Source organism: Amblyomma mixtum, chromosome 3 (assembly GCF_055824585.1).
Source record: "Amblyomma mixtum isolate Tamu chromosome 3, ASM5582458v1, whole genome shotgun sequence".
In the NCBI taxonomy this organism is placed as follows: domain Eukaryota; kingdom Metazoa; phylum Arthropoda; class Arachnida; order Ixodida; family Ixodidae; genus Amblyomma; species Amblyomma mixtum.
Genome location: NC_143014.1, coordinates 152,486,331 through 152,511,977, shown reverse-complemented (window position 1 = coordinate 152,511,977; position 25,647 = coordinate 152,486,331). Strand labels below are relative to the sequence as shown.

General features: G+C 44.8%; 1 protein-coding gene across 4 annotated transcripts in view; it reads left to right on the top strand.

Annotated features, from left to right (window-relative positions):
- LOC149352395 (RUN and FYVE domain-containing protein 2) overlaps positions 1-25,647 on the top strand; it is a 68,221-nt gene that overhangs the window by 25,985 nt on the left and 16,589 nt on the right. For 3 of the 4 annotated variants that reach the window (XM_089581558.1, XM_089581557.1, XM_089581560.1), the window contains 3 exons: positions 4,871-4,987; positions 13,124-13,249; positions 20,037-20,134. In XM_089581558.1, the coding sequence (XP_089437684.1) occupies positions 4,871-4,987; positions 13,124-13,249; positions 20,037-20,134 (341 nt within the window). The remainder of the gene's footprint in view (positions 1-4,870; positions 4,988-13,123; positions 13,250-20,036; positions 20,135-25,647) is intronic. The other variant, XM_089581559.1, reaches the window with a different exon arrangement.

Genomic DNA, 25,647 nt, shown 5'->3' with positions numbered 1-25,647 from the left:
TTTAGTACACTGTACAAGTGGGATATTAAGCTTTAAAGGGACACTAAAGGGGAATACTAAGCCGGGCTAGACTGATAGGGTAGGGTCACCTGATAGCAGATATATCATTTTTACCAAAAACATTTTTATAAGCCAAAAAATTGTAAAGGAGAGGTACGCGTGGCGTAGCTACTTGAAGATGCAGTAGATACGAGTGATGTATTGATGAGCGAGCGTTATTTCGCTGTCTTGATGGGCAGACAGAGCATGAAACAGTGCACAATGCACCGAAGGTCACAAGGTCGCGTTGTTGCCGCCAACGTGTACATGTTTGAGCGTTAAATGCGCTCAAGCACGTACACATCCGCATGTACGCAGCCGTGGCCTCGTGGTAGAGCACCTGCTTCGGCGTCGTGAGGTGGTGGGTTCGACTCACGCGGCTGGCCAGATAACCACCGGTTTCTTCAAAATGGGCACAAGCTATGCCCCAGCCTGAGGCTCAGCTTGCTAGGGTTGCATGGCTTGGCAAAAGACCCTGCACCCTAAAATCCCATTCCTGTGGGCTTGAAGAGACACATCGAAAGATAAAACTTCATCACAGGCACATCGAAGGAGAACTTTGTTTGATCTGCAGTCTGCTGCTGCACTTGAACAATGATAACTTCACATAGTTCCTTTTGCACCCACGGAGCTTGCAATAAGACGCAGACGTATGAATTGCAGTGGAGAGCCCCTATCGAAATAGTGGGAGGCAGAGGCGGTCTGCATTGCACCTTGCCACCATGGCCACTGATGTTGACTTTTGGTTTTCGGTTTCTGGCGAGGTTTCTGGTCTTTGGAAGCCTCTGATTGGCCTCACTGCAAAGATGTCATAGAAATTACGTTGCGGCATTTCATTTTTCACAGGCACTTTGAATATGGGCGGTTTCGGGACTTTCATTTGTGGTTTTCTGGGCAAAGCAGCCACCTTGCTGCATAGAAAAAATGTTGCCAGTGTTCCCGAGGAATAATTTATCAATCTTGTCTAGTTTGATATTTCCCTTTAGTGCCCCTTTAAACCATATGTTGACTGTTAGCAGTGTCTCTTAGTGTGTTTCAAAGGAAAGCTGAAGTATGGAGTAGGAAATAGTTACTGGTTCAGGAATAGAATGCTTACACTCGGTTTGGAATAAGCAACATTTTCTCTTTTTTAACAACCTATGCTTCCATGTCAGCTGTATTATGTTTTGCAACAGGGCTGACATAGCATTCCACAATGCTCATTAAACCACATTATTAACTTTAATGCATCTTTGGTGAGGTTCTGAATTCTTTCTTTACCACACCTATTCAAATCGTTCGCTCGGCTGCTGACCCGAAGGACGCGGGTTCGATCCCGGCCGCGTCAGCTGAATTTCGATGAAGGCGAAATTCTAGAGGCCCGTGTGCTGTGCGATGTCGGTGCACGTTAAGGAACCCCAGGTGGTCAAAATTTCCGGAGCCCTCCACTACGGCGTCCCTCATAGCCTAAGTTGCTTTGGGACGTTAAACCTCAACAAACCAAACCAACAAACCAAACCAACCTGAACAGTGATGGGAAATCACTCATTTTGCGTGATCCGGCCTACTTCTGGATAAGCAGCACCAACGAGTATGTTGGAAAAGAGCCGTACTTTAATTTCGGATCCAGTTTTTTTCGTCATTCATATTTTTAAACTTACCGCAAAACCTGTCAACGTGGAGCGTTCACGGCGAGCATGGCGTCCTAGGTGGCATTATCGTCTTGCACTGATCACGCTCAGCATTAGCAGTGTTCTTGCAATTCCACTTCATCGGCACTTGTCTTTGTAGCTGCAAGCAACAGCTTTGTGTGAAAAGGTGACATCCATTTGTCTTTTTTTAGTTCGGACAGAGATGACTGCTCCACCCGGCCCAGACAATAGACAGGTGCCCATCTGTAACTTTTGTTTCTGCCATTGCAGAGGAGGTTCGCTGCTTTTCGAGCCTCTCTGAAGTTACTGGGCATGTTCTGAATGACTCCATGCCACTGTCAGTGTAACGGATCGAAATTTCTCCCGAGACTTTACTGCAGATTAGCCCAAAGCGCTTCATGCGAGCAGTTGATTTTTTTTTTTTTTTTTTCTGATGGGAAAGTTTAGCATGAAGAGCTCTGTAACTTTGAATACTCATTTCTGACATAGTAGCTCACATAATGCATATTATAAATTTTTTATTCTTTTATTTTCTGACTGAATAGATTCAGTATTTTTGTGAACATTTGTGCGAGTCTCTAATTTTGTCACAGATTTTTTTCTTTGTAAGCAATGCACGTACCGTTTTTTTCCTTATGTCATTACAAAGGGAGCTCTATTAGTTGCATCATAATGTACTTGCAATACAGTAGATGTTTTAAATTTTTAGGTAAATAAATTTTTTACGTGCACCACCCTAAAATTGCCTGTTTTGCTGCAGTAAAGAAAGAGTTAAAGGGACACTGAGGACAAATTCTTGTATGCATATATGATACATTGACACATTTATATGCTAAAGAGGCTACTTTCACTGAAAATGTAGCTGGAATAAGCTAGAAAGGCAAAAAATTAAATAGAGGTGTTACTATTGCAGCCATTTTCACGAGCAAACGGCTGTGACGTCAGTACATTTTTCTGCATGGATATCTAAGGTTGGATCACACCACCTCCACTTTTCCACTTCTAGGCAATGGAAGTCTTTGTGCCATTTTGGAGGCCGGTAAGAATAGCGCCAAACACCAGTTAGCTTGGATTTTCCTCACAGTACCGCCAGCACACGGTAGCAGGTGAAATGCCAGATGGGATGGCTTCCCCACATCACAGCAGTGTCATGTGGAAAATGGTTCACCAGAACGAAAGCTACCACCATTTTAACCACGTCCGTATCGGCCATCTTGAGTTAGTCAGCCATTGCTTCTAGGGCACTGTCAATGGGTGCGAGAGCTGCAAATTCTTGTCGGCCTGCCTGGCACCCGGGCCATGCTCTCAGGCAGCCTAAGTGTCGTTGCAACGCTGTTTGTGAGTGCAAGATAAAGACACAGACCTGCTGGGGCGTCTTAGAGGTTTAGGTGTTTGGCTGCTGAGCTCAGGGACGCGAGTTCGAATCTTGTCTGCGGCGGCCGCATTTTGATGGATGCAAAATGTAATGGTAGAAGGGGTGGCAGTATTACAGAGAACTCATTATACATTTACTCGCATATTGAACCCCCCCCTTTTTTTTTGCCATAGAAGGAGACATTAATTCGGGGAAGAGAGGGGGAGGGTTCATTACGCGGAAAACGGTTGTGATGGATTTTTATTAAGAGTTGAAATTTCACATCATGCGTCCAACATCTGCCCTCATCATGATCAGCAGCAACAAAAGTGTGCAGTCATTAAGTTGTGTCTTGCCGCCGCGGTGGCTCAGTGGTTATGGTGCTCGGCTGCTGACCCGAAAGACGCGGGTTCAAACCCGGCCGCGGCGGCTGAATTTCGATGGAGGAGAAATTCTAGAGGCCCGTGTACTGTGCGATGTCAGTGCACGTTAAAGAACCCCAGGTGGTCGAAATTTCTGGAGCCCTCCACTACGGCGTCTCTCATAGCCTTAGTCGCTTTGGGACGTTAAACCCCATAAACCAAACCATTAAGTTGCGTCCCCATGACCGTGTTCCTGTCAGTGATGTTTATCATCATTCTTTTCAAAAAGTGTTTGCTGTATCACGACGCGACCCTGCAATTTTGTGATAGTTGGCGGCCCCCTTCAAATTACACCTTCAAGGTGGTGCTTCAACATTTTTAGACAGTTGTCAAATGTACTACAACACATCCTTGATGCTGTCCTGTTTTCCATTAGCACATTACATTAGCTGAGACACTTTTTAAGACATGGGTTTTGTTGTTGATAAAGAAGCAACATAGATGCCAACATCTACTGCCAAAAGTATGACTTTTGTGCCCTGGTATTCGTAGTGCAAAAAGAAATGTAGACAAGTGAAATGGAGGCGACCAGTACTGCTTACTTCCAACTGACTTTCAGTTCATAGAGCAGGTGTTTATATATTTGATGTCAAAACAAAAGACAGAAAGGATATTCAAGAAAGACTCGAAAGACAAGTGGAAATGGAAAAGCAAAAGCCCCATGAATGCCTGTAATTGCCAACACTGCAGCATTGCTGACTAAATCACTTGTGCCTATCTGCAGAATAGCAGAAGTTAATATGCCACATGTTATGAACTGCTAAACACGCTTCATTGAGTGGGTATTGGGAGAATCATGGAAAGATAGGTCCCCTTCAAGTGACTAATTTTGTGCACACAGTATATTCTTCTGTTGTGAACTAGTACTATCTCTGAGCTTCTAACATTCAGGAAAATCATACATTCCCTTCTTTGAATATCAGTTAATACCTAGCTTGAAATCTTGATCTTGTTTATCTTGTTTAATTGTGTCTACATGCTATCACGCATTATAATGCGCTAGAAAGCCATGTCTATTTTCTGTGTTCTTCCACATACATCATAGTGCAGGATACAAACTGATAGATTAGCACGTGATGTCAGCAGCTCTAATTGTTACATTTTGGCAAATAAGTGCAACATAAATACATCCAGCAGTGTGCCCGTGCCTTATCCTTGAAAGGGTGTGGTGTGTGACTGCATGTCAAGAAACTGTTGTGACTGTTGCCGTCTTGAAAAGCCAGCTGAATTTTTGTAACCTCTTGGAAATGTTTTTTTTTTTCTGTGAATCATTGGTGTAAAATGTACTTATATCATACATAAAAAGAACTTTTTGGGCTTGTGTGGGACGAGTGCAGCTTTTGCTTTGTCATATTTTTTAAAATAAGTGCAAAATAAAGTTTTTCTTTTTTTTTTCTTGGTTTCCTGTGCCCTGATGGAAACAGAATGCAAAGGCAGACATGTGTGCTGAACGGGAGACGTTGCAGGCAAACCAAGCTGGCTTGGACTCGCTGTACACAGAGGTCCGGAGGCAGCTTTCCGAGGAAGTGGACAGAAGACAGGCAAGTTTTTAGAGATCCACTTGTTGCTTTGCATCATGGACAATGCTGCTACAGCTGTGCGAATAGTTGTAGAAGGGCTGCTTTGAAAGCACCTCAGAAAAATGCACTGCAGACAGCATGGCAGATCGCAGGTTACAGGAATAACAGTTTCTCCTCACCACAAATTTGTGGTGCAGAGCATTTTTTGAGCCTTTTGTTAGAATTGTAAACCATGGCAAAAGACCAGCGTCTCCAAGAACCCATGAGCCCACCGCTAAGCCCTGCATCGCTCATGCATGTGACCTCATCTGTGGGCTTTCTGACCCACAGCCTGCCACCACGAGCTCGTTGCTCGGATTTTTCATTCTAGAGAAAAGCTTGCATTTAAGGAGAATAATGGTCATATCTTTTAGTTTGGTAGACTTCATCGTGGTGGAGCCACTTGAAGGGACCCCTACTCACACATGCACAAAGCACCTTCACTTTTCTAAGCAGCATCGCAGAAGGCAGAGTATGCATTTGTGCTCTCAAGGTGGTGCAGGAGGATGCTTGAAACAGCTCAAATTTTCTAGTCCAGCTTCCCGCCTGCCTCTCAACTGTAGCCTGTAATATCCAGTATGCAGTCCACACCTGGTGCATAGTCCGCAAGGGTAAACTTTGGCTACCATAGATTTTTTTTTGCTTGCTAGTCCACACTCATTGCATAGTCTGCAGGGGTCAGTGTGCAATCCATGTATAAAAATTGGGTTGCATGTGCTGATTAGTAGGTAGGTAGGTAGGAAAGACTTTAATTGCTCTAGAAAGGCGCTAGTAGCAGACGAGAAAGAAGAGGTCCATCTTCCTTCTTCTCACAGGGTCGGTGCCCCTATTCCAGGGCTCCGCTGAGCTTCGCTGCTCGTTGGGCGTGCTGGATTAGACCTTGTTGGCAACCCAGATCGCCGCTGGAGAGCCGGCTCTCCCACTGTTCTGCACTCGGGTCTTTGCGAAAGTTGTCGTTTTTACTGCATTCCCACGTGATGTGGTACAACGATGGTTTGCTACCACACCACGGGCAAGTGTCCCGATATTGCGTCGGGTAAATCTTGCTAAGGATATGCAGGTTTGGGAATGTTCCTGTCTGCAATCTTCGCCAATACACTGCCTCTAGTTGATTTAGATCAGGATGAGGCGGCGGATAGCGGATCCGTACCCCCTTATAGTAGTTCAGAATGTCTGAGTACGTAGGGCTGACTCGGTCGGGTAGATCGTCCGATTGGGAGGAAGCTCGGCTCGTATACCCTCGAGCTACCTCGTCGGCGCGTTCGTTCCCGGCTATGTCGGTGTGTCCTGGCACCCAGTAAATGCTGTGTGTGACTTTTGGTGGGGTCGCGCTCTGGAGGAGCCGGAGAGCGGCGCGACCTATGCGGCCGTTCATGTAGTTACGGCACGCTTCTCTCGAATCTGTAAGGATGGTAAGGGACATGTTGCTTCGATAACCGGCTACCGCCGCTAGAGCTACGGCCAGCTCCTCCCCTTCGGTTACCGTGCAATCCCTCACTGAGGCGCTAGCTAATAACTTTAAGTTCGAATCAATAACTACCGCCACTGTGCTGTTATGTGAGCTTCCAGTATACGGAGCCGCGTCCGTGTACACCGTTGTGGATTTTGTAGCTAGATTTTGTTGTACATACCTCGCCCGGGCTGCCCTACGGGCCGCATGCAAGTTGGGGTCCATGTTCCGGGGAAGGGAGCGAACCTTTAGCGTCTGGCGAATTGCGTCCGGTATGCTCGCAGTACGATTCTCGAATTCCGCAGTTCGGCCTAGCCCCAGTCGCCTAAGGAGCGAGCGCCCCGTAGGAGTCTGCTGGAGCCTAGCTAACTGCGTGACCAGTTGGGCTTCTTTGATCTCTTCGAAGGTGTTGTGAATTCCAAGAGCCAGTAGTTTTTCGTTGGAGGTGGTCATTGGTAGATGCAGGGCAGTCTTGTAAGCTTTGCGGAGTATGGTATCTGCACTATCCACTTCTCCTTGGTTGAGGCTGAAGTACGGGAGGGCGTAACCCACGCGACTGACCACCAGGCTCTGAACCAGGCGCAGGGTATCCCCCTCTCGCATGCCGCTCCGCTTCTGCGACACGCGCGTGATCATTCTGGCGACCTGAGTGGTCGATTGCTTGAGAAGGCCGAGCGTATGGCCGCATCGCTGGTTGCTCTGCAGCCACATTCCCAAGACTCGTATCTTGTCTCGTTCGGGAATTAGCTGTCCTTCGAGGGAGACATTGAGGGACCCTTCCTTGTGTTTCCCTTTGTGGACTCGCAGGAGTTCTGATTTTTCGGTGGAGCAGGCGAGGCCCCGTGCACTGACATATTCTTCCACGCAGGTAGCCGCTGCTTGCAGTCGTTCTTCTTTCTGGCCGAGCGACCCAGTGGTAACCCAGACCGTGACGTCGTCAGCGTATATTGCGTGCTGTATGCCTTCGATCTTCTCGAGTTGTCTCGCGAGGCCGATCATGGCCACGTTGAAAAGTAGTGGCGAGATGACGGACCCTTGAGGTGTGCCTTTGTTGGGGGTCGAAAATTTAGCGCTGCGAAGGTCTCCGAGCCCAACCGTTGCAGTGCGGTTGGAGAGAAAGGCCTTCACGTAGCTGTGAATCTTCTCGCCGCAGTGGAGGTTGTCAAGTCCTTCCATTACAGCCGTGTGGCTAACGTTGTCAAAGGCTCCTTTGATGTCCAGGGCCATAACCACGTTCTCGCCTACGCTCGGGACGTTGGTGAGGACTTCCTCTTTGAGTTGTAAGAGGACGTCCTGGGTGGAGAGGTGGGCTCGGAAGCCGAACATACTGTGGGGGTACAGGTCTTCGTCTTCCATGTAGCTTTGGAGCCTCCGAGTAACGACTCGCTCGTAGAGCTTGCCTAGGCAGGAGGTGAGTGAGATAGGTCGGAGATTTTCGATCTGGAGTTTCTTACCCGGTTTGGGGATCATTACGACCTCTGCATGCTTCCACTCTTCAGGAACCGTTCCTGCGGCCCAGTGCCCGTTGAGGAAGGTGGTCAGTTGGTCGACCGCCTCGTCGCTGAGGTTGCGTATGAGTGCGTTCTGGATCTTGTCTGCTCCTGCCGCAGTGTTGCGCGTGCATGCCTTTATGGCAGCGAACACTTCTTCCCTGGTGATCGGCCTGTCTAAGTGGGTGTTCGGTTTCCCCAGGTATGGTTTCGCGTATGCCGCAGGCAAGGTCGTGCCGTAGCATTTCTCTTTGGCCTTATCTAGCAGTTCCTCTTCCGTACCCTCGAAGGTGTGGACGAGTCTGCGGATAGCTTTCCCGCTTTCGGCCCTGGTTTGGGTAGGGTCGAGGAGGGTCTTGAGTATACGCCACGTTCTCGCCGTGCTGAGGGTGCCGTCCAGCGAGCTACTGAACTGCTGCCAGCTCTGCCTGGCCAGTTGGGTCGCGTACTCCTCCGCTATCTTGGTGACTTCTGCGATCTTGAGCTTGAGCTTCCTGTTAAAGCGCTGCTTCTTCCAGCGCTTGGTGAGTCCTCGACGTGCCTCCCATAGCCTGATGAGCCGAGGGTCCACCTCTGGTGTTTGCTCGGTGCGATCCACTTCCTGAGTGTACCGCTTCTGGATGTCTTTAAGTTGTTGTCACCATTCATCTATGGAAGTAATCCCCCCTTCCAGGTCCGCGCAAGCCTTGCGGAAAGCCGGCCAGTTGGTGATCTTGGCTGTGCCGAGCTTGCGCTTGATGTTGGTGGCTGCTATCGTGGTCTTCAGGATAAAGTGGTCACTGCCTAGATTCTCCAGCAGATTCTCCCACGTTGCGTGCTTCACTTTGTTAGAATTGTTAGCCTTTTGTTAGAATTGTAAACCATGGCAAAAGACCAGCGTCTCCAAGAACCCATGAGCCCACCGCTAAGCCCTGCATCGCTCATGCATGTGACCTCATCTGTGGGCTTTCTGACCCACAGCCTGCCACCACGAGCTCATTGCTCGGATTTTTCATTCTAGAGAAAAGCTTGCATTTAAGGAGAATAATGGTCATATCTTTTAGTTTGGTAGACTTCATCGTGGTGGAGCCACTTGAAGGGACCCCTACTCACACATGCACAAAGCACCTTCACTTTTCTAAGCAGCATCGCAGAAGGCAGAGTATGCATTTGTGCTCTCAAGGTGGTGCAGGAGGATGCTTGAAACAGCTCAAATTTTCTAGTCCAGCTTCCCGCCTGCCTCTCAACTGTAGCCTGTAATATCCAGTATGCAGTCCACACCTGGTGCATAGTCCGCAAGGGTAAACTTTGGCTACCATAGATTTTTTTTTGCTTGCTAGTCCACACTCATTGCATAGTCTGCAGGGGTCAGTGTGCAATCCATGTATAAAAATTGGGTTGCATGTGCTGATTAGTAGGATCAGGGCTTTTGGAGCAAAACAAATTTGTCTTTTCTACTAAGAAATTTTTTAATAATTTTAATAGGTTTAAACCGGTTAAACCGAAAAGATTTTGATCCTACGTGTAATCAGAACTGTCTCATGAAACGCTTTTTCCTACTTGTTTTTTTGTCGGCCTAGTATAATGCTTCCATTTTTGTTCCTGTTTTATTGACTGCTGCTGTTAATACTGTTAATTAGTGAACCATTGTTTTTGTTTATTTATTTTGTGTTTTGCCATTTTCGTTATATAATGGTCCACACTCTCTGCTACATCTTTATTTACTGTAACTACCGTGTATGACTGGCCGTCATCTTGCTGTTTGCCAACTTGTAAGGGGTCGGGACCTCGTCAAGCTCTCTGAGCTTTTAGTCTCGTACTCCTCCTTTTAAAAGGAAATAAAAGTTAGTCAGTTAGCTGATTGATTGATTGATTGATTGATTGATTGATTGATTGATTGATTGATTGGTTGATTGATTGATTGATTGATTGATTGATTGAAAAGTTGACTCGTTATTGTCTTTGGTACCTTCACTGTTACTATCTTTACCAGGCGCAGATGTTTGCAAGCCGGCTAACGAAGCCATTGACACTAACTTGACAAAGATCACTTTCCAGGATTCCACCACCCACTTGCATGCTTCTGTGTTGCTTCTTAGTCCTCAAAATTGAGATAACAACTTGTGCCAAATACCATATTTACTCGCATAATTTGTGCACCCCCAACATTTTAACTGGATTCTTGGGGAAAAAAAAACATTACTCGCATATTTTGTGTGCTCTGCTGTGCCAGACCACCAGCATGTACGTGGGTGCGCAAGGCAGGCTTGGGAAGAACGGCGCGGCCGTGTGCAGTTGTGAAAGTTGTGAGTGGCGAGGGCACAAATTATGCACCGTTTACCCGGCTTGCTCACACTGGCAGTCACTTTCCCGGGTGACCAGTTGCATGTACGCCCAAATAAAAACTACCAAACCGTTTGCTCTTCAGTTTGCCACTAGTCAGGCGGGCTGCACGCGGTGGTGCCATTTTGTCACTCCTGTTACCTCTTTTGCCTCCCACGGCTGGCTGCACGATTGTATTGTTGTGCGTTTTTTCACGGAACTGTTATTGTTATTGTTAACAGGCAGAAATATTATTTCATGGAACTTGAAAATAGGCATAGTCTTTGTCTGCATTTAGATCTCAGCTGGCGATCTTATTCCACTAAGCCTTTTTCATTATGCAGAACGGTCTATTCGCTGCGCCACGGACAGTAGTCTTCCAGTTTCAACTGACACATTGTATAGAAATGGCTGCGCCTGCCATTCTTTACATGCATTACTGTCTGTCGATGCACCTTTTCCTAGAGAAGTGTTAAAAACAAGGTCGTACCTTCTTGCCTTGAATGTGGTGAACCAGCACTCACTGCACAAGGAGGGTTCAATATAAAGTTAAACAACAAGTTCTTTTTATTTTGCATGCATGTTTAAACAAATTTGCTGTCAGCCCTATTACTATGTCACGTATCTTTGTAACTTGAGCCGAGGTTTTCAAAACTTGCCAGTTCATTACAGATGGATGCAACTTGAAGTATTTTGGTGGGCCTGTCATTTGAGGCGGTCACGGTATTTTTGTTTCGGTCTAATATATTAGCTAGGTTTAAATAACATTTCAAGTTTATAATTTAGTGCAAAATTCCAACTTGAACACCTAGTGAAAAAGTTGAGAAGCGTCCTAGAAAATGCCTAATTAATCACTTTCGCAAATTTTGTGCCTATTGCAGGCTAGCTTTTTTTGTGTGTTGAAAAGAAAGATCACAAAATATTCATATAAACAATCCGTATGACCACTTGGCTGTGGGCTGTAACCTCAGTGCTCCCAGATGAGCAGCAGCTCATAAATGTATCTTGCTGTTCACCAGGTCTGCTTCTATGAACAAGTAACAGGGAAGTAGCGTATGCGCTGTGATGAAATTCACACCAGGAATCAGTTCCACTCATATCACAGTTTTTCAGCATCTCTAGACTGCTTATCACTATTGCTAACCCTCATGCCTGTTGCTTGCTCTACAATAGTTAAACCAGTGACTGGCATGAATCCAGAGAAGATGCACAACAACATCAAAGACAATTGCAAGTCTACCTACAAAACTGTTTGAGTATATACCACCACCACCACCACCTCTAGCGACAACAAAGGAGCCATAGCAGATGCTCTTGATGTCCCTGCCAATGAAACCCTATAGCATGCACCACAGGGAACTTCCGTGATCCTTCGAGCACCTCCACATTCGAAGTGCAAGCACTAATATGGGCCCTGGAAGCAAAAGCCACACTTACTCTCCATCATTGTCTTAGCATTTGCATTGGCTTCTTAAAAACTCGGCTTCTGCTCCAAAGCAGGTAGCTATAGACCTTTCCAATAAGGGCTTCTTAGGTGTCACTACATTGCTCGCTGGGCTGTTGTATGCACCCCGCACTAGTGCAGTGGAAGCAACAGCCCAGAAACGGGGTGTTTTGACATCCTCCTCGCACGATAGAAAGGTCTACTCACGGACAACTTTTTATGGCAGTGCAGCTGAGGCTAGACAAGGAAAGTAAGGAGATGGTTCTTTGGCCCCGTGCTGTAGGGAGTGGACTGTTCATTGTACAGGCTAGGGGTGCAGAGGGGTGAAGGGGAGAAGTTGGAGAGTGGCAGGGCAGCTAGTGCTGAGGAAACAGTCTACTCCCCCCACAGCACAGGGACAAAGGACCATCTCCTGCTCTCTCTTGCCTAGTCTCTGCTGCATTGCCATAAAAAGTTGTCCGTGAGTATAACTGAGGAGACAAATACGTAATTACAGGCTATGCTACAGTCTTAAAAGGCTGGTGCATGTAGCAGTGGCACTTTGAATAAGCAGGAGACCACCTCCCAATTTTTCTCTTAGTTTCATGTTTAATGCTGTTTACCTCAAGATGCAGACATTTGGTTGTTATTAGTACAGTTTTTTTCAGACTGATTATGTACAAGGCCAAACAGTACGGAGGCTGTTGGTCTGTCTAATTGGTAGGCTTGTGCGAATATTCAGTAATATTCAAAGAAGGTAGTGGAATGAGAGCTTGCTGTTGATTGAGGGCCTTCCGACTAATATCACCATAAATGCATCACTTAGTGGCAATGTGTTTGTTCAATTTCATGATGCTGTGAAAGATAAGAGAAAGGTTAAATTAAGCTTAAAAGTAGCGCTGTTACATTTTGACATTTTGTTCTTCAGTCGCATCTGGCACAAGATATTGCACAAGAGCCTAGTGTTGAAGTTGCTATTCATTATTAGACCTATTATTGTTCCAGATGCATTGAAGAAGCGCGCGCAAAAATGCTGATTTTTCAGTTGTGAATAGTGGAAAGAAGAAGTTTAATTGTGCTTTTTTGAGTGCTTGGAAATGTTCATTTTAGAAACAACAAAACTTGCAAATAAATATCAATGGTGCATTGGTATTGGAGGCATCTGTTCTAGCCTAATTCACAGTATGGTTACTGACTCCATTTCACTTTTATTTCAAGAAAGCAACATACTTGGTACATACAAAGTGTGCTTACACAGGTGGAGGTCCCAAGGAGAGACCTCTTGTTATGTCTGTGCCAAGCCTCAAATTTAATGGATGCTTTTTGCAAGGCACAAAAAGTTGTGCCACGTAGTAAATTTGTCGCAGATTTCTAGCTTTAGTTCTCACTGTTACCACAATTTTATAATGCGTATTATGTTTATCTCTGCTGAATTTCTTGCTTGTTTTTTCCAGGAAGCAGAGATGGCACTGAAATTGCTCGAAAAGGACATTCATGAAAAGCAGGACAGCATAGTGAGCCTACGCAGACAACTGGAAGACATCAAAGCTATCAACCTTCAGATGTACAACAAACTTCAGGTAATTAAGATGTTAATTGAATTTAATTATTCAGCTTGGGCAGCGGGGGGGGGGGGGGGGGGGGGGGAATCGCAGCACATTATTGTGGACCTGAGCATACAAAGCAGAACAGTAAATATAAATCTTAATACCAAGGAAACTAATGTCAACAGTCTGGGAAGGTAACAGCACTTCACGGTAGTCAGTGAGATATTGGGAGGGGTAAGGGAATACACCTTTCTTGGCCAAGTACTGGTGGTTAATTTGGACCTTGAGAGAGAAATAACCAGGAGAATAAGAACGAGCCATTAATAGCAGCTTACAAATATACCTCCAGAGGAAAGTACATATTGTTGTATTTTGCCAGCACTTACCTATGAGGCTGAAGCTTGGCGAAAAATGAAAATGCTTGTAGTAAAATTCAGGAGAAGACAGCAGTATATAAAAGGAAAATGGTAGGGGTATTGTTAAGAGACAGCAAGAGAAATTGACATAGGCACAACATGTAATTCAAATAGACAGCCGATAGTGTTAAGTTTGCAGTGTGAATTCCAAGAGAAGAAAATTGTAGCAAGGGATAGTATAGGGGGGAGATGAGATTAGGAAATTTGTTGGTACAGGCTGGCCATAGCAGACGCATGAAAGGACTAATTGGTGATCACTGAGAGAGTTGTCTTTGTCCTGTAGCAATGATGACAATGGGTAATTAAGCTGAAGGTTCTTAGTATGCATTTAATGATTTGTGTTAGTCACACAGTTCCTATCTGACATCCCTACACCGCCGCGGTGTCTCAGTAGTTATGGTGCTTGGCTGCTGGCCCGAAAGACGCGGGTTCGATCCCGGCTGCAGCGGTCGAATTTCTTTGGAGGCGAAATTCTAGAGGTCCGTGTACTGTGCGATGTCAGTGCACGTTAAAGAACCTCAGGTGGTCGAAATTTCCGGAACCCTTCACTATGGTGTCTCATAGCCTTAGTCGCTTTGGGACGTTAAACCTCATAAACCAAAACCAAACGAGACATCCCAGCATAGAGGTGGTTCCAGTTATATCTTGGACAGCAGCCAACAAGCTCTTTTGCGCCTGTTTAAAGGGACACTGAGGGGAAATTGAAGTTGACTTGCATCGACAGAATACCAGCTCCTGATTACAAAAACGCCATTCATACTGACAACAAAGCTCTTGTAACGTAGAAAAGAGCAAGAACCAAAATACAGGTATCGCCGCCACAGGCCAAACTCGCAAGTACAAGCTTCATGACGTCATAGGACAAAACAGTGTTGCTAGAACCAATAGTTCTAGCAACACTAGGACACGAGAGGCCACGAATCACTGAGGCGCAGCAAATGCATGCGCAAATCTCCTTGACGTCACCAGATGGCGCCACGTACCCGGCAGCTACGCGCGCTCCTGCAGCGCCGGGACCAATCAGCGCCTGGTCACAGCGGTATGCGGGCTCCCGGTATTCCGCTAACGGTAAACAAGGTACACGGTATGCTAAAGGTGTCTATTTGCGAGAACTTCGTTGACGACTTCGAGAACGGGATCCATTGTAACGCTGGCAAAACGCCGGTACAAACGTAAACGAAGCAACGACCGCAATAGCCGATAGATGCCTTCAACGTGCGGCCGGCGGTAGCTTTCTTTTCGGCTACTGCTGGGCCGCACTGCTGGCCGCCAGAAATCACGGAGTCTGCGTTACGTCATGTGCACGTCATGTTTCACGTCACTTAGTCCTGTCTCGTCATAGGAGAATCCCAAGTTTGAATCAGAGCGGCGGGAAAAACTTTTTCAACTTCGAATTCAAATTTCTTAGAAATAAATGCATCTTTCGCTGCCGGCCAAGTGGCAACAAAGCCATGAAATGCCGAACTATTGGATTTTGCTATAAAAAAAATATTAATAGAGCTCTCCTCAGTGTCCCTTTAATGTCGGACTCCAAGACCTACCTTGCTTTTCCTGTCTGAGCATGTACTGCCATTTCTTGGGAGAACAAATTCTGCTGGGTTACTTTAGTGCTATATCTTTCGCTTATTATGAGGGGAAGAGGGTCTCAGAAAATTTTTAAATAATGAAGTCACAATTATGAAATCTTCAGGGAACATGTATTTTTGTGTGCTGATTCCAAGTACCGTATTTACTCGAATGTAACGCGACCGCGAATGTAACGCGAGGGGTGACTTTACATGCTGCCCAGTGGGAAAAAAATAAAACCACGAATATAACGCGAGGCTTACAGACGCAAAACAAAGTACCTTTAATGAACATCGTGGCCAACATGTTTATTCATCTTCCTCGCTTTCGGACTCGGAGTTGTCGGAAACAGAGTCCTCCTTTTCGCTGTCGACCTCCCAGACGATGTCATCCTCTGTGCCATCGAGGTTATTGGATATGCAGCACTTCTTGAACGAACGAACGACCATGTCGCGAGGCAGGCTGTACCACGCGGCAGACACCCACCCGCGGATGGTTGACTCGTTGAGATCAAGTCTTCGAGCTGCAGCAGAATTCCCGAGCTCTTCAGCTAACAAAATCGCTTTTCTCTTAAAACGAGCGTCGTACTGAGCACGACGCATTGCCATCGTGTGCACTGAATTGACTGAATCAACACCGCGAAAGACGCCACAAGAACACCACGCGTTGAGCGCAAGATTGCAACGAACACAAAGAACGCTTTGGCTTTGGATGGATGGGGATTTGGCCTAATTTGGCTTCCCTGGTACCCATGTTGCCAACATAAGATAGCAAAACTGCGGAAACCGAAACCGAGCTGATAGCTTCGAAATGGCTGCACCGCGGCACTGCTTTAGGCTACAGCCACTGTACTTTAGGCCATTCGAAGTGCAGTATTCGATTATAACGCGAGGGTAGACTTTAAGCGGAATAAATCTTGGAAAAAACTCGCGTTACATTCGAGTAAATACGGTATGTCATTTAATTTTATGTGCAAGTCCTTGTGCATATATGCAATATGTTCTCTAACTTTGCTGAGAACTTCAAAGAAATTTTGTTGCACGGAACTTGCAGCATGCCATTGGTTTCTATTGACAACAAGCTATGCAATAAGGCTAAGATTATCATCTTGCCTGTCATAGAAGTTGAGTTATAGGATTTTGAAGTTGTCACTTAAGAAACAGGTATACAAATTTTTCTTCCCATTGTAGCGTGGCAACTCCAAAACCCTGTAACTCAACTTCTATGATAGGCAGGATAATCATTTTACCCTTATTTATTTATTTATTTATTTATTTATTTATTTATTTATTCAATACTGCCAGCCTCCATTTGGTAGCCAAGGCAGGAGCGGTACAGATACATCGTACATCGCGACAAAACAAAGCAAGTAAAAGTGCGAATAAAGAAGCAAAAGCTAACACACAGGGTTTTATAGAAAGACAAAGAGCAAGATTAAATGCACTCGGTTACCTAAAAATACAAAAGAAAGCAAACAAAAGAGCATGAATGAATACACTGCGCTTAAAATGACGATATGACAGCAGATAAAAAACGACTTCTGATCTGTCAAACGGACCACGTCACATGGAAGCCCGCTTATTGCATAGCTTGATGTCAAGACAAGCCAATGGCATGCATTCTAGCAAGTTCCTGCAGCAAAATTTCTTGAAAGTGCTAGGTAAAAGGTTACATACAGATTGTATGAGTAAACAAGGACTTGTTTTACATAAAATTAGATTATATATATTTGAAATCAGTACACAAACATGCATTTCCCTGATGTTTTCATAAATGTGACTTCATTAATAAAGCTTTTTTTTCTAAAACCAGCTTCTCCCCTTAAGCACGTTTATGTATACTTAAAGTTGACTTCTTCGACTACATAACTGATGGTGTAACGAGCCTGAAGAGCATTGGTCATTTTTAAATAGTGCAAAGCACCTATGAGTCATCAGCACGGTGCAACAATATATTTAGGTGTTGACACTGACCGCCCGCTACGGTGGAGTGTGCACAGATAATGCACTCTAGTACATGCATCAACCACAGCGGCGCGGGAACCTTATGGCATGTGGGCCAACTGGTTGCAAAATGGTGGACGCAGCAAGTGGCGTGCCCGGCTTTCAGTAGCATTTCGTGCTGTGTTTGTGTATGTTTTGGGCTACCAGAGTGCATCTCAGTGCGTGAACGTTAGGTTCTCTGCTGCCACGTAGCATGGGGCACCATGCACGAACAAGTTGTGCTAAAACTAAGCTTTTATGTAGTGGTTTGGTACCTCCTGCGGTGTTTGTTGCGTAAGCTCCTGTGGTGGTGCGTTCTGAGCCCACAGGTGGTCGTCGCGGTCTGTGCGCCTGGTACCTGTGATGTGCTTGTTGGTTGTTGTTTGTCGTGGCATACCTGTGAAGCCCAGCCAGGTCCAAAAGCAGACTCGCCGCGATAATAGGTAATGCATGCTTTGTACCCAACTGCAGTTCGGGCTAGCAGACTTGCATTGATCGAATGCCACTTTTGTAAAGCTCCTTCGGTGCCTGTTCACCTGGCCTTGTTTGGTTTGGTTTCAAGGGGTTCAACGTCCCCAAGCAACTCAGGCCATGAGGACGCCATAGGGAAGGGCTGTGGATAATTTCAACCACCAGGGGTTTTTCAACATGCACTGATATCGCACAGTACAGTCGGGAACAAAAGTCTCCGGACCACGTGTTCCTCAAACGAAGCCGATAGCTCTGCTATTTGTCGGCGGCTGGCGACCACACTTGTGGAGGTAAAAGTTAAATTTTTGTTCTTTCATCTACACAAGTGCGGCCTCCAGCCGCTGTCTGATAGTAGAGCTATAAGCTTCGTTTGAGGAACACGTGGTCCGGAGACTTTGTCCCCGACTGTACATGGGCCTCTAGCATTTCGCCTCCATTGAAGCGGGATTGAACCCATATCTTTTGGGTCAGCAGCCGAGTACCATAACATCTGAGCCACCGCTGTGGCTTTGCTTGCACTTGTGGCACAGGGTAGTCCCCAGAGCAGATAGGGTATTGCAACCGAAAGACCATGTCTGTTATGAAGTCATCAGTTCAACACTGAGTGGATACATATGTCTGAGAAGTCTACATAGTCATCATCCCAAGAGATGGACGCAGTGACTGTCAAAACTACTTCCACAATCTGGCCTCTTGGCTACCCGAAAATTGCCTAGGAAGCTGCGACTAAGTGTGTTTTATGCCTGATCTTGTGAATGCGCGAAATCACATCTCCCAGCAAGGCTTTTTGCTGTACTAAATTGTTTTGTTGCGCAGAATTGCTGCTCAGGCTGCAGTGGATTAATAAAGAAGATGCAGTTTCATATCATGAAGCGACACATAGGCTATACGAGGGAGGCCGCGGTGGAGTGCTTCGGATTAATTCAGACCACCTGGGATTCTTTAATGTGTGCTGACATCGCACAGGTGCTTATATCGCACAGCACACAGGTGCTTTTTGCATTTCAATTCTATCGAAACGCGATTGCCGCAGCTGGTACTGAACCCGTGTCCTGTGGCACAGCAGCCAAGCACTCGGACCATTGAGCTATCCCAGGTTCAAAAGTGTGGAGTTCACAATGTCAGCAAACAAAACAATTGGTGCTACTAACGGCAGTCTAGGCCTTCCCTAGCCTATGTGTATTACTCGTCACATAGGCACACTAGATGCAAGATATCACGATAGCGCAGCAAATATTTCGGTCGGTGATCTCATGGCCTCCAGCAGTTTTGGTGACAAAAAATACGGTGGTATGAAAGTCATAAAATATGCTGGCAATGCTTATGACAAATATGTAGGTGCATAATTTGCATGTCTTTGTGATGGTTGGTGGCACATTTTGTGGCAGAACATTATTAAGGACAACATAGTCACTTTAGCAGGTGCACTGCAGTTCTTCAGAACTGACATCCATGAAGTCCAATTTGCAGCCTCAAGTATTTTATCTTTTCGCGTGCATGTCGGTCTAGCTTTCCGTAAGATCTTCAGCCAGTCAACGTCGTTGATGTAGGCATAAAAGATGAGCTCGGCAGTGAGGAGCGCCAGGAGCATTTTCGCAAATCACTTTCGCGACGCTTATCTAAAAATGCACTGCACTAGCCACGAAAACGTTGCAAACGTCGCCACTAAAGTGCCACACTGATGGTTCCTTTTCACTCCCAGCACTCGCACATATATACTCCATCTCATAACTAACTTGCAGCACTACCAAAGGCAGAGACTTCCTCAGCCAGTCAGGAGAGCGTGTTAAAAGTGTTCCTTCGTGCCTAGTCTTCTGCGTGTCTTCTGCTCGCGGCCTACACAGGTGTGGTTAGAAAAGAGTATAAATTCACGCTGTCTACTTGTACTAGAATCGTAAGTGTGCTTACGGTCCTAGTCCCCTAAGTGTGCTTACGGTCCCCTGTCCTGGTGCTCGGATTGTCTGGTGTGTAATGCTTGGGAAAATTGGTTATTGACCGTATCTCATGCAGAACAAAAAACATGTTAGCCTTATCATTTCTTTGGTCAAGCTACCCCTCCACTATTAAAATCAGGTCATCATCAGTAATTTAATATTTTGGCATGAAATTATTGAACCTTTTAACGTACCATTTATTTGTACTAATATTCCACGTAATAGTGAGCTAGCTAGCTTAATTTGATGCTCCATGGTTGGTTGGCTTGTAGTTCCATGCAGAACACAATGAAAAACTGTTTCATTTGAACATGGTTATGTGAATTCATTTGCTAGAAAAAGTGACATTGCAATTATGCTTTTGTGAAGATGTCAAGATTGCTGTGCTTACTTGTTTTTTTTTCCTCTTGCAATTGCATCATTTTGGTCTTTTTTAAATCTTTAAACCTAGGATTGTGAGTCATCACTGAAGGCAAAAACAGAGCAAGCGGTAAAGCTGGAACAGAAGGTGGCACAACTGACGAGTAGCCTAAAGGAGGCTGAGGCGAAGTAAGTTGCAGCTTTTGGAGGTGTCATAAGAGGCTGCATGCTTCATACTTTCTATTTGTTTATTTAATGCCACTTTCATGCATTGATTGGTGAAATGGTTGCCTGAGAACATGACTTTCACCTGATGTCTTTCGATATTAGCCAAGACATTGCTGCCTGTGCTCTGGCATAGACATGAATATCTCTTATATTTGCTGGCAGCTTTCACTGATGTGGACAGTACTTGTCAGATTGAAATGTATATGCATATTCACTATATAAGGATGGTAACAGAGGTAACAATCGCTTCTGTGGCTTGTCTCTTTATTTTTGCAGTATTCTTTTTGTGAGCTCTTGAAATTTGTTACTGGTTATTTGAAATACTGATGTAGAATTTTACTAACCTTGATGAAGTGGATTTTTTCACCGAGCACTGTGAAGCTGGTGATCCATATGCATCAGTGAAATAAGAGTTGCACAAAGCTGGAAGCTTGTGCAAAACTCCAGGGATGACAGGTTTGTCAAATGGGTTCTTTGCCTCGTACGGTGTTGCATTCCTTCCTGTTCAGAACTGGGTGCTGGTTTGCTGATGGTATTTGTTTCATATGTCTGCATTGATTCAGTGGTTGTTTGCCAATGCTGACAGCGTACAAGTTTAGTTTTCTTGTTTGTCCTTTGCGCAACAGCATTGTGATTGTTGCTCGTCTCATGTCTGCAGTGATTGCTTTGTCTGCCTACTCTAGAGGCAGCTTCATGTGATGAAAAATGTGTTGTTGCTTCATATGCTACTTGGGGCAACACTTTGTCACTTCCACATGTGCCACCTTTGTCTGTGAGTGCTTTGTGTACAACTCTGGCTTGTATGGAAAATCTGATGTAGTTGCAGCCCAGTGCATTGAATAATGACAGAAAATAGTTAGTTTTGTGTGTCAACAAGCACTGTTTTTTATTGCCTGCTTAGTATGTGATAAAACTGATCTGTGCGAGCACACTTATATGTTCATTCAAGGAATATGTGGCCATGCTAGGGCAAGAAAAGAAGCAAAGTATTTGCCTGTCACAATTGCATGTGTGCAAGCATTTCCTTTTTCTGGTTTTCTTAATTTTCATCGTGCAGTGAGTGTTTCTAATGTATATACGGAGAGCCAATAAACAAAGCTACATCGACTCTTCTTGTGCTCTGCTTTGAAACTAGCACCGTTCTAGCTACTAGAGGCACTTGTTGGAAACCTGTCTTTATGCACATGTCCCATTGTGGTGAAATTTTTTTTAATGTCCCCCAAAAGTGCGGTGATTTAGCACAATTTGGTGGGTCAATTACACCAAATTAGGCTAAATTATAGTTCTTGCACCATGCTGATGAAAATTAATGCGGCTGTGCAGAAAGGCTCTGAGGCTAGAGCTTTTTCTCAGTTAGGTACCATTCTGCACCACCTAAGCTAGCCACAAGTAACCAGCAATTTTGACAAAATTGCAAATTATAGCAGTTTAAGCCTTGATGCAAGTGCACTTGGGTGTCTGAAAAGAGTTTCAGAGGTCTAACGCTGAACAAGGAATCTGCTGCCTGCACACTCAAGAGAGACTCTTCAGGAGCATGCGTACCTTACATTTCTGGTGCAGTGATAGAAAAACTAGCCACCCTGTATACGCAATGCCTTGTGACTTCGAACGTAGCAGAAGCTTGGAAAAACGCTTACTGCTTACGTTATCCTTATTCATGAGTAGGGAGACGTCAAGAACTTGAAGAATTACAGTCCAGTCAGCTTCCTGTCCGTTGTCTACAAGGTATATACTAAGGTAATCGCTAATAGAGTCGGGATAACCTTCGACTTTAATCAACCAAATGATCAGGCAGGCTTTCGTAAAGGATACTCGATAATATACCGTATTCACACTGTCGATCTGGTGATAGAGAAATGCGCAGAATATAACCAACCTCTATAAGCCTTCATTGATTAGAAGAAAGCATTTGACTCCGTGGAAACCTCAGCTTTCACGCAGGCATTGCGGAATCAGGGTGTGGAAAAGTGTTATGTGAAAATATTGGAGGATATCTATAACGACTGCACAGATGCCATTCCTCCATAAAGTCAGCAATAAAATTCCGATAAGGAAAGATGTCTGGCAGGGAGACACGATCTCACCAATGCTATTCACCGCCTGTTTACGGGAGGTATTGCGGGGCTTGAAATGGGGACAGTTCGGGATAAGAGCTAATGGAGAAAAGTAAGCTGTGATTCGCTGGTGACATTGCCTTGCTAAGTCACTCGGGACATGAACTGCAAAGCATGATCAATGAGTTAGACAGGCAGAGCAGAACAGTGGGGCTAAAGCTTAACATGCAGAAAACCAAAGTAATGTTCAACAGTCTAGCAAGGGAACAACAGTTCGAAATTGGTAGCGAGGTGCTAGAAGTAGTCAGAGAATATGTCTACTTAGGGCAGGTAGTGACCGCTGATCCAGATCATGAGAGGGAAATGACTAGAAGAATAAGAATGGGGTGGAGCGCATACGGCAGGTTCTTTCAGATCATGAATGGTAGCTTACCAATATTCCTCAAGAGAAAAAGCATACAACAGCTGTATCCTACCGGTACTCACCTATGGGGCAGAAACGTGGAGGCTAACAAAGAGGGTTCAGCTTAAGTTAAGAACAACGCAGCGAGCTATGGAAAGGAAAATGATAGGTGTAACGTTAAGAGATCGGAGGAGGGTGGAGTGGGTGAGGGAACAAACATGGGTACTTGCATCCTAGTCGAAATCAAAAGGAAGAAATGGGCTTGGGCAGAGCATGTAATGTGAAGGCAAGATAACCGCTGGTCCTTAAGGGTAACGGAGTGGATTCCAAGAGAAGGCAAGCATAGCAGGGGGCGGCAGAAAGTTAGGTGGGCGGATGAGATTAAGAAATTTGCGGGAATACGGTGGCCACAACTGGCGAAGGGCAGGGTTAATTGGAGAGACATGGGAGAGGCCTTTGCCCTGCAGTGGGCGTAGTCAGGCTGATGATGATGCTTAGCTTCTGCTACACAGGAAAATGTTTGTTTCTAAGATCGAGGCCTTCATTAATACTGAAGGGTAAGATTCTCTCCATCAGTCGTGCAGCTGTAAGTGTTCCATGTGCGCTCAGTGCTAAGCGAGTGAAGTCATTAGCAGGAAAATTTCACGCCTCTTCATCTGAAAGTGTCATTTTGTGAGCACACCATTGATATCTAAGTGGCTTCTGCTATGGCACCCATTCATTCTAGCATACTTTCAGTATGGGGTCATTTCACGCCAAGTGATCCTGCACTTTTTTCGACCATCACGGATTTTGTTGGAAAAAATCTCACAGGTTCCGCACTTACTGGCATACTTTTTTTCCTGAAAAATATTTTCATGTCTTTACGGCGCTTTTATTTCTCTATATAACTAGTACAGGATGCAGTGAACAACATTTTTTCTTACAACTATATCATATAGCTGAATACTTTCAATGGTGATTATAGAAGGCTGGAGGATGGCAAAGGCTGTCGGAAAACATTGTATCTCAAATTAGCTGACAACTCGGAAAGTAGAGCACACACAAAAGTGCGAAAAAATTCGGATTTTGCAATTTTTTGTTGAAAAATCACTAAAGCGGAGCAGCAAAATTTTTACATAGGCTTGTAGTGCATAAAACAGAGAACATTTGAAAAATATTTCGGGCCATAACAAAAAAAGCTTCGCTTCCAAACAATGTTAGTTTATTGAAAACGTCGCTTTGGAGCAGCAAAAAACTCCCTTTGGTGTTCCAAGCAAAAGTACGCAATAAATGCCTTTACAACCTTAGGCTCTGCACAATGAATAAAGAAAGTTTCGAAAGAATATTTTTTTAAATGCAAGAAATAATTTTTGGGAAATTTGGCAACACTGTCGCACACAGAGCACGCCGCAAGCAGATGGCGCTGTGGAGACTGAGGTGGCAGTGAACTTAAAGTAGGGGCAGTGGAATAAACGGGTGCTACAGCATGAAGCTGAGAGTGTCGACTGCCGACAGGGGCAGTGGTGTAGAGAGTGAAGTTCATGCTGCTGATGTGCCGTCTCTAAGCAGCACGAAGCGCGATATATAATTCTCAAATTACTGCGTGTCCTTCTTTCCGAGAAAGTTCTCCGATGACAACAGCGCCTTCATAAGAAACCAAACACTACAGTCGACCTTTGCGCATTGAGGAACGATTGACCCAGAATGCGACTTGCCTGGCCGTCTTGAAGCCAGAAACAAGCAAACGATCTCAAAGATTCCCGACCACCGAAGCCGATGTAGCGGCAGCAAAGACGGTGGCGACTGCTCATGAGCAGCACATCAGCACCATTAACTCCATGCCAGTGCCACTGTTGGCAGCCAACATTTCTGGCTTCACTACGCCTACGCTCATAGCACCAGATTGTTCCACTGCCCCTACTTTAAGTTCACTGCCATCCCTGCAGTCTCCACAGTGCCGTCTGCTTGTGGTATGCTCTGAGTGTGGCAGTGTTGCCGAAATTCAAGAAATTATATCTCGCATTTAAAAAATAAATACCCTTTCAGAATTCATTGAGCAGAGAAGGTCCGTAAAGATATTTATTGCATATTTTTGCTTGGACCAGCAAGAGGAGTTTTTAATAATGTCTTTATTTGTGTCTTAGGGTACACGGTCGATACTGGAGGCTGACAGTATGTCACAAATGACAGCTTGACAGAACCGCAGGCCCCCATGCACTAGACAGCGGTACAGTGGCAATGCTTGTACGCAAAAAAAAGATACAGTACACAGCACAGCTCACAGTACATCCTGATAAATAAATTCCATTTTTCTAGACAGGATACAACATAAAATTTTGTGATATACGGCATAAATTAATAGAACATAGACGAGGGGCAGTCGCCTCGTCAAGCTGCCACTTGGAGCAGCTTTTTGCGACTGCCCCATCCTTATACCAAGGAAAATAATGATTTGATTTGATTTGAATAGAACATACAACCTGATGGGTAGAACATAAAGTTATCGTGATTTAAGGCATAAAACAAAGACAAATCAAATTCTATGAACTGATAAGAACAAAAATGCATATGCGGTTATAGTCTAGTAAGGCGAGAAAAGACAGTCATAATTACAGTTCACTCGTCAAGAGTAAATAGCATGGATACAATACAATAAAAAAAAAATGGTAGGTAAACATGGTCACTTGATGTAAGGAGAAATGATTCAGTTGAAAAGGATATAGGTGTAGAAACAAACTCAAGTATTAAGAAACAAAAACACTACTTTTTTCTGCTCAAAAGCTATTTTTTTTTATAAACTTGCATTGTTTGGAATTTTTTCTGGTTACCATGTTGATTATTTGTGACCAGAAATATCTTCTAAATGTTCTTTGGTTCATGCACTACAAGCCTATGTCAAAATTTTGCCTCTCCACTTTAGCAGTTTTTCAACAAAAAATTTAAAAATTAGAACTTTTTCGTGCTTTTACGTGTGCTATATTTTCCATGTTATCAGCTAATTTGAGATAAGTTTTCCAATAGCCTCTGCCATTCTC